The sequence below is a fragment of the Genypterus blacodes genome, unplaced genomic scaffold (assembly GCF_046128005.1).
Source record: "Genypterus blacodes isolate CSIRO-AG114 ecotype Tasmania unplaced genomic scaffold, CSIRO-AGI_Gbla_v1 ptg000070l_1, whole genome shotgun sequence".
NCBI lineage: Eukaryota > Metazoa > Chordata > Actinopteri > Ophidiiformes > Ophidiidae > Genypterus > Genypterus blacodes.
The window spans coordinates 1,902,842-1,910,855 of record NW_027466880.1 but is presented as its reverse complement, the minus strand read 5'-3'; the positions used below and the strand labels follow the sequence as shown (position 1 = coordinate 1,910,855).

The 8,014-nt window shown below is 40.2% G+C and overlaps 1 protein-coding gene across 4 annotated transcripts; it reads right to left on the bottom strand.

Moving 5' to 3' along the window:
* Nucleotides 1-628: 628 nt before the first annotated feature.
* Nucleotides 629-7,077, bottom strand: LOC143005400 (aminoacylase-1-like). Of its 4 annotated transcripts, none has more exons than XM_076156801.1 (15): nt 7,004-7,077; nt 6,248-6,388; nt 5,038-5,102; nt 4,772-4,876; nt 4,594-4,688; nt 4,398-4,474; nt 3,832-3,921; nt 3,313-3,369; nt 3,127-3,200; nt 2,964-3,013; nt 2,344-2,488; nt 2,162-2,230; nt 1,991-2,070; nt 1,299-1,359; nt 629-1,210 (listed from the first exon to the last, which is right to left on the bottom strand). In XM_076156801.1, the coding sequence occupies exons 2-15, from the start codon at nt 6,372-6,374 to the stop codon at nt 1,046-1,048; spliced, it is 1,260 nt and encodes a 419-aa protein (XP_076012916.1). In that variant the 5' UTR covers nt 6,375-6,388; nt 7,004-7,077; the 3' UTR covers nt 629-1,045. The 4 variants fall into 4 exon arrangements, with proteins under 4 accessions (XP_076012916.1, XP_076012917.1, XP_076012918.1 ...); XM_076156802.1 differs by having other exon boundaries at nt 6,979-7,050; XM_076156803.1 differs by lacking the exon at nt 7,004-7,077 and adding an exon at nt 6,032-6,090 and having other exon boundaries at nt 6,248-6,378.
* Nucleotides 7,078-8,014: the final 937 nt, after the last annotated feature.

Here is an 8,014-nt window from a genome sequence, read left to right as displayed (position 1 = left end):
AGACTGAGTGCAGTTCAATACACGCAGGTTTTATTTGCACTTTTGGGGACTAGGGAACTTGCCATCTCCTTACAAACCCTGTCTGGACACTTGAGACATTTCGACCTAGCATGGGTCACGATGACATGCAGCCACCTTTAAATCCATTTCCCAGAGTCTGCACAGGTCATTTTGCACGTCTGATCAAGGGATTGGTCACGTTCACATAGTAAATGTGTTTTTGAGTTTATACACGTCTATGTGCACATAAACTCGTGCCGTACATTTTGATTTTAAGTGATACCAGATGTTCACATGTAATTGTAGTGGGATATAGATGGCATGTTGGTTCATCTAATGGTCACACAGATGCACATATTCAAACATTCCTTTCATCTACCACATAATAAAAAAACATCTATATTACAAATCATCTTTATATCGTATTTATGCATTTTAACTGAGGCTCACGTCTTAAATACCATTTGGAAATTGATGACAGTAGTTGTAATAAATGTTATTTCTCTCTCGCTTGTTCTACATCAGCATTTGTAATCTCTTTCTGAGATGTTCCTCACTCTTGTATCGCACCGTTTGTACTCGGTCATGTAAAAGAAAACATAAACACAAACACTAAGTATTGAACAAATATATTTATTCAATTTCACTTACAGAAAATTCTACCTTGTAAACCGAGTTTCAAAATAAATCGAATTTTACAAAGTAAATGCTTAAAATGTAATACATTTTATAATCACATTTTGAATGCTACTTGAAAATGTATTTTTTTAAAGAATAAATCTGTTTAGACTGCAGACATACTCACACAATCAACCAACAATGCTGACACGATTATGTTGTTAAAAGGCTGCTGAAATATGGAGTAATACAAAGCTACTGCATCTGTATCCTGAGAATCATTAAAAAAAATCAATAGTACCAAGAACTCAGTTTGTCTGGATGATATACTGTATGTACAGTACATGTTGTTATTCTTTGGTAATCTCTGCACATTGTTCAAGTTAAACAATCATATCATCAGTAAACTCAAAAGCTGAGGTTTAATCTAAGCCTCGCTGGGTGAGGATGGAACGCTGGCCAGAGCCGGGATGAGTCTCTGGTACACCTCTATGCCCTTGAGGAAGACTTTCTCGTTCAGGTATTCGTTGTGATCATGCAGCAGGATTGGTGTTCGGTTCATCGGGGAAAAGCCGATAGCTGGGATTCCCACCTAGATTCATCAGAATAACACGCTATCAGGCACATGTATATTCATTCTTTTCAATCAGGCTGACATCATATGTAATTCTTATACTCACCGCACGGATGAATCTGCTGTCTGTGGCCGCTGGAAAGATCTCCTTTTCTATAGTCAAATTCCTGTAGTGGAGATTGAGACTCTTAAGTTTATGAAACACAACAAGAGCCACTTTTCCAGTCACAACTCTCTGGTTAAACAATTCCAAATTAATTCTGCTTAGGTGCAGTTGTATGACCTTATAAAATACTGCACATGGACAGTGAATGCAATAGGCTTGTCTGATGCTGCCATGAGGAATCACAGACGAAACATCTACCGCCTGAATAAAAAAAGAGGACTGTGGGAGGTGTGTGAAAATGGTGTGAAGACTCTCATAGGCTGCATACATGAAAGGGCTGCTGAAGCACAAATGGCACAAACTCAAGTCCTCAAGCGAGTAAAGGCTTTATCCTTAAGAAACCTGGGTGGTTTACTGCTCGTCTATTCTTATACAGGTGTACAGTTTCTATGCAGTGCAGTGAAACTACTCTGCAAGATAAACAGAGCCTTAATGTAAAGCAACATTAAGCGACTGTCTGTAAGAGTGTGCACTTTACTGAACAAACCCGGCCTTCATCAGTGTTCTTATAGAGCAAGTAAATGCAAAGTGTAATCGATAAGTACAATCAAAAGGAAACTAAAAGAAAAGAAATAACACAATACATTTTCCTCTCGATCTGCGAGGAAATGAACGCCTGCTGTTAACCTCACATTGCTTTGCAGGCAGCGCTGAACACTTTCCACCACGGATCGTCCTCGTTCGTCGATGTCACATTCTGGTTCATGTGTTTCTGTAAAAGGACAGGAGTTAATTCATTTTGACCATTTGACAGCCGCAGCACCTTATTTAACAATTTAATACCCAGTACTCAGAGCACTGACCTGGGCAAATTCATAAGTGATTCCCTCCCCCGCTGCCTTACACCACTGCTGGATCTGCGTTTCAAACTCCTAGGGAGGGGGAAGTAACGATGAAGGTGTAAGCGTAGCGGGAACAGCTAGAGGGCGCCATACACTTAATCTCTACATGTGTGTGAGCGAGCGACAGTGGCGCACGCACTGACCTGTAGATTCACTGTGGGCGGTATCCTCAGGTCAAAGCTGACGTCCATTTCGGCTGGGATGACGTTGTAGGCCACACCCCCTTTTACCATGGTCATATTCACTGTTGTGACATCGCCGAGCGTGAAGCACTCGCTGGTGTTTAACCTGAAATTCATTCACACATTCATGACATTTCTACATTATTCTAGAATTCTTATTCAGAATTTTAGGAAGTATTCTGTGCAACACTGAAATATAATCAATATTTTTTGCCAGTGGTCAATAGGAAAACCTTCTTCTATTGCCCTCTGGGTCTGTTAATAAAGCAATCATTAACAGTCCCACAACCATTAAAACAACCACTCAGCATTTAAAATCTGCAGCCCTTGCATTTTGTTTTGAGCACATTGTTTTCCGCTGTATGCCGCTGTTCATAAAGAGGAACAACATGAAAGTGACTTCCTGCAGGGAATAAAGACCCAAAGCTTCCAGATCTGCACACAATGAGCGCACAAAGCAGATCTCAGGTGGTAGAGCTGTTGCTGTCGCTGTGCTGGGGCTTAAACTACCTTTGTGTTGCCGCCATGACACATACAGGTGTGTGATACAAATGGAGATGTGCGCTTTCTCACAACTCTACCTTTGTTTCTCTTTCTCTCTGAAGCCCAAGAAGGAGTTTATGATGTTGCGCTGCAAGAAAGGAAAAAGAGAATTGTGATCACTTTTCACAGGATCTGTAAAACTTTTGTTTCTCTAAATAAATATAAACACTTGAAAATTCGAGGCAAATCAGCGATGCTTACCAGCTTCTCAGCAGCCGTGTTCTCCACAAAGCGAGAGCCATGACCAGGACTGCCTGGGCAGTGAATTGTTATCCCTGCAATAACCCAATGTATATGTTTGTATTTGAGGACTAATTTATCATCATTTGAATATTTGTGAAGCATTCAGACTGAGGCCATCTTGTGTAGTATGTTTGAGTTACTCACACCAGGGGTTCCTTTCTCCATAGAACACAGTAAAGGCCTCACCAGGGTTGGCCAGACCTACAGAACACATTCATACAGATAATATCCATTCTCAACATGGGTCTGTAGTGTAACATGTGTGTAACATTAACTACTGTATGAAGAGCTGAACAGAGACGCAGAGGACAGACGTTTATGATGACAACTGCATTTGTCTCCATCAGGCTTCCTCAACTTCCAAAACCAGGGATTGAAATTTAGTTTAGTTGACTTAAATCATCAAACAATACTTGAATTAAACAATTAGACATTTCCCTAAATGGTTCAGCCCTCCTTTTCTAATTATACCTTTGCTCCTTTTTGTTTCATTTACATCAACCAAATATTTAATCTTATCTCCTTTGTTCCCCTTCTGAGATTAACCAGCACTAGGATGTTTCCTGTGACACACACAGTCACACCTGACTAAGGGACTGACTGACCCCTCAATCATCCAGGTTTGCAATCATTAACTTTGGAAATGGTTTGACCTTCATTTACCTTCATCAAGTGCAAAGCCAATGTTTAAGTTCTGGAATTCTGGGTGCTTCACAAATGTTTCCATTCCCTTGTAACCTCCAACTTCTTCATCTACGGCATAACAAAACATACGGATAAGGGGGTTAACATTAGGCAACCACAATGAAATCACATTAATATTGTACAAATTAAGACTGTAGTGACGTGACATGCTGCTAAATTTGGATTGGTTGTCTAACACAAACCACCAGCTGCTGCAAACAAATGCGAATCAACTAAATTCAATTCAATTAAACTAAACAAATCAAATTAAACAGATTTTAACGAGGCAATCATGGCCGTTATTGGGAAATGGCATCATTATAGTAACAGACACAAGCAGACTTCCTAATTTCAAATAATGAGCTTCATCCCCTGAGGTCCACATAAAATTTGGAAGGGCAGAAGACAATGCGGAGGATGTATTTATGAATAGATTATACAGAAATATTTTCCTTCTCCTCGTGTTGCTAAACTAGCGTGCATTTGTTGGAGAACGTTTAGATTGAAAGAAGTGAAGAGATGATGGAAAGGATGACAGCTCCTACCGGGGACGAACATTAAGTGCACAGTGCGCGGCAGCTTCTTCCCCTCTGCTTTCAGTCTCCTGACAGCCTGGATGTACCTACAGAGGGAGCGAGAGCACATCAGTACAACTGTGACACGCGTCTGCAACAGGCAGTAATCCGGGGTTAAACAGGTATTAGGTTTAGATAATACCAATAAATAACAGTTTATACTCACTGCACAGTTACACATTTCATGTCCTGTGATCCCCGGGCGTAAATGTTGCCCTCTGCATCCTTGAAAGCACTGAAGGCATCGTACTTCCAATGTTCCTATGAGAGGAGATCGAGTTCAGGTCATTTAAAGGTAATAACAGGATCATATCACCATAAACACAGACGTTTTCACGCCGTACCTGGAAAACAGGTACGACGTCGGTGTGGGAATTCAACAGGATGGATTTCAATGTTGGGTCTGTCCCTTTCCACGTCATGATGGACACGACTCTGCCTGGGAAGACCTAAAGGGAGAGAAGGGCAGAGATTAGTCACGTTTAACCCTTTATTCCTACAGAGATCGCCTTTTCCTTTCAGAGAACAGTATTACCAGTTGTTCACAGCACTAACAGTAGGTACATAAATGTTTGCTACCTGGATTCAATTACCATCATTTGGCACACACCTCAATCTTTTTCATGGGTAGCTCAAGCTCCTCTGCTATTCTGTCCAGGAACCTAAGAGCAGCATCTATAAATGAATGAGCATATATCAAAACAAACTATTTAAATATGAACGCTTGTTTGAAACTACTGAGAACACTACATAGTTGAAAATCCTGTTGCCATCTGCTGGGATAGTCACCAAAATTCAACACAGTGAGCCTTTTGTTGCCGCTGTTATCTATCAAACTGTATTTTTTCAGCCATTTATTCAGATGTGTGGAAGCAACCAGCAGGGTAGAGCAGCACAGACGTCCTTTACCCAGTGGCCTCCTTCAGATCTCCTTGTAATCAGATCTCCAAAGTGCATCCAGGCTCACTGGGAAACATTGTCCCTGCAGAGAGCGGTGAAGCCACGACAGACTCATGTTTTACCCCCAGGGTGGACAGAGAGATACCACAAAGAAGTGACCGTCTTAGTGCACAACACAATGCCTGCTAGCAGGGATAGTGACAGTGATGAATGTTGTATCTGCATTGCTGATGATAATCTGCAACATGCATGTGCTGTATGTCAACATGCAAGTAGAGGAGATACTGCACTGTAATGAATAAGGTCTGATTTTGAGTGAAGCATTGTACTTTGCTTTGAAAATACAATACTCTGAAACACCTTCATATTATCAGCTACATAAATATTGATATTTTGTGAATAGATCATTGTTAGTCCAATTGTTGATCCTTTTCTCTGCCACTACTGCTTCTCAGAGCCCAACGTTTGAGACTCAAGATAAACTTACAGCTAATTAAAGTCCAACCGACAGAGACAAGTGTGATGATACGACATGGACTTTACTTACTTTATTTGTTGACTAAATCACGCCACATTAGATACAAACTTGATATGGCAAGCAGATAAAGTCTAGTTTAGAGTCTAGGAACAGCAACGTGCAACATTATTGTAACATTATTTTTCTCTTAACATCATCTAACATCTGAATCATAATCCTCACTAACCTTTTTGTGGGAGTGTATGCATGTGATGTGCTGCAGCAATGCCTGGCCTATAAGAGCCACTGGGAGAGAATCCACTTTTATTATTGTATTTGAGGTCTCAAGTCCTTAAAAGGTGGGTTAGGCTCATAAAAGGTAAATCCCAGATATCCAAATATGACATCCCAAGTGGGTACAACTTGAAACCATAAGGAATGTGTTGTGACAGAAGCATCTCACCATAGTCGGGCTCGGGGTGGACAGTTTTGAGGCGGAGGTATTCTCTGAGCAGACTCACAGAGGGATCCTCTCCCTCTGGAGAGCTCTGGAACCCTCCAACAGCTGGACCATCTTTGTCAGGCAACATGGTAAGATATGTTCCTTCATGGACACAGACAAAAGCAGCAAAACATGCATTGAAATTCATTTAGAAAATACCCCTGGTGTAAATGGTATGTTTGCTCTCAGGCTTATACTTAATCAGGTGTTGTCTGAGAGCTTTTGCATTAATAATGTGTTCATATTTGCGGCTGTTTCACATGCACATCCATTATACAAAATTACCAACACCACACAATGTAATGCAATAGAAGCAACCATGTCTCTGACGGTCAAACCTGAACATTATCATCTCTGTAAGACATCCTTTAATGCATGGCTGCATGATCTGGGCTGTACTGGACTGTGCCGGTCCATCTTTAAATAGCATCGTAATACAAAGCTACGTACATGCTTTCTCTTAATGTCATCATTACAAAATAACAACAGGGTCGTTTTGTGTGCACACAAAGAGCCCAGGATCAAATATGTGCTTATCTAGCCTACATAAGGCAGATTTAAGTAGCGGACGCATGTAAAGTACAACTTGTTCAGGTGTTAATAATACGAGAGGTCGTAATAAAGCTCGACGGGCCTACTAACGGCACAGATTCACTTAATCTCTGTTTACAGCGCTTACTAAAGGCCCTTACATGGAATAGGAGTCCAAACACTCACCCAGTGCGGACACCTGAGCTCACACTGCTGTCTCATCACGCAGTCAGCTGACCCGAGCAGCACGCTGCTTCCGGCACTTCACAATAAAAGCCTAGTGACGCACGGCGTTTTTTGTTTTGTTTAATACATATACAGTAATCAATAAGATGTAAATTACATTTAGTTTTGTAATTTACATCATGGACTAGATAACAAGAAATAAGAGTAAAAAATAAAATGTAAAACAAATTCTAGTGGACGTGAAGTAGTTAACTCTAACCTTCGGTATGATTACATTCGCAAAATTCAGGATAAGACTTATGAAGGACTAATAAAAGTGCCAAAATTAAACAAATAAATACGCCATTAAATAATTAATTAAAAGTCTCATTAATTAATTAAATGTGTCAATAATTAATTAAATGTGTCATTAAATGTGAAATAATTGATTAAATAAAACAAGTCATACAATTTAAAGAAAAAACATTTAATTATTTCAGTGCACATTTAATTATTTCAGTGCACATTTAATTTTTCATAGTTCGGTGTTACAGCTAACCATGAATTAATTTTATCTGTCAAATTTACCCGTCAAAGTTAGAGGGCGGGTTCTTACACCTGATTGGTTACCCTGCACATCAAGTCAAGGCAAATCGATTCCAAATAATGGATTAATGCAAAGCTTTAATAAATGCTTTACACGCTACATGCTTGGGGTCAGCAGGTCCTGCTTCCACATACTGTGCAAGGTCTAAAATATCTCTCACCAACTCGCTAGAAAGTTCACGGAGATCCTCCATCAACACAGCCGCCATGTTTAGAAAAACTTCTTCTACTCTCTGTTTCAAGGCAGACCAAAGCAGTGGATTAGACTAGATTCGCGTTAGCCCCGCCCACCGACTTTGATGGGCGAGGTTGACGGATAAAATGAATTCATGGTTCGCTGTAACACCGCACTATGAAATAATTAAATGTGCACTGAAATGATTAAATGTTTTTTTTTAAATTGTATGACTTGTTTTATTTAATCAA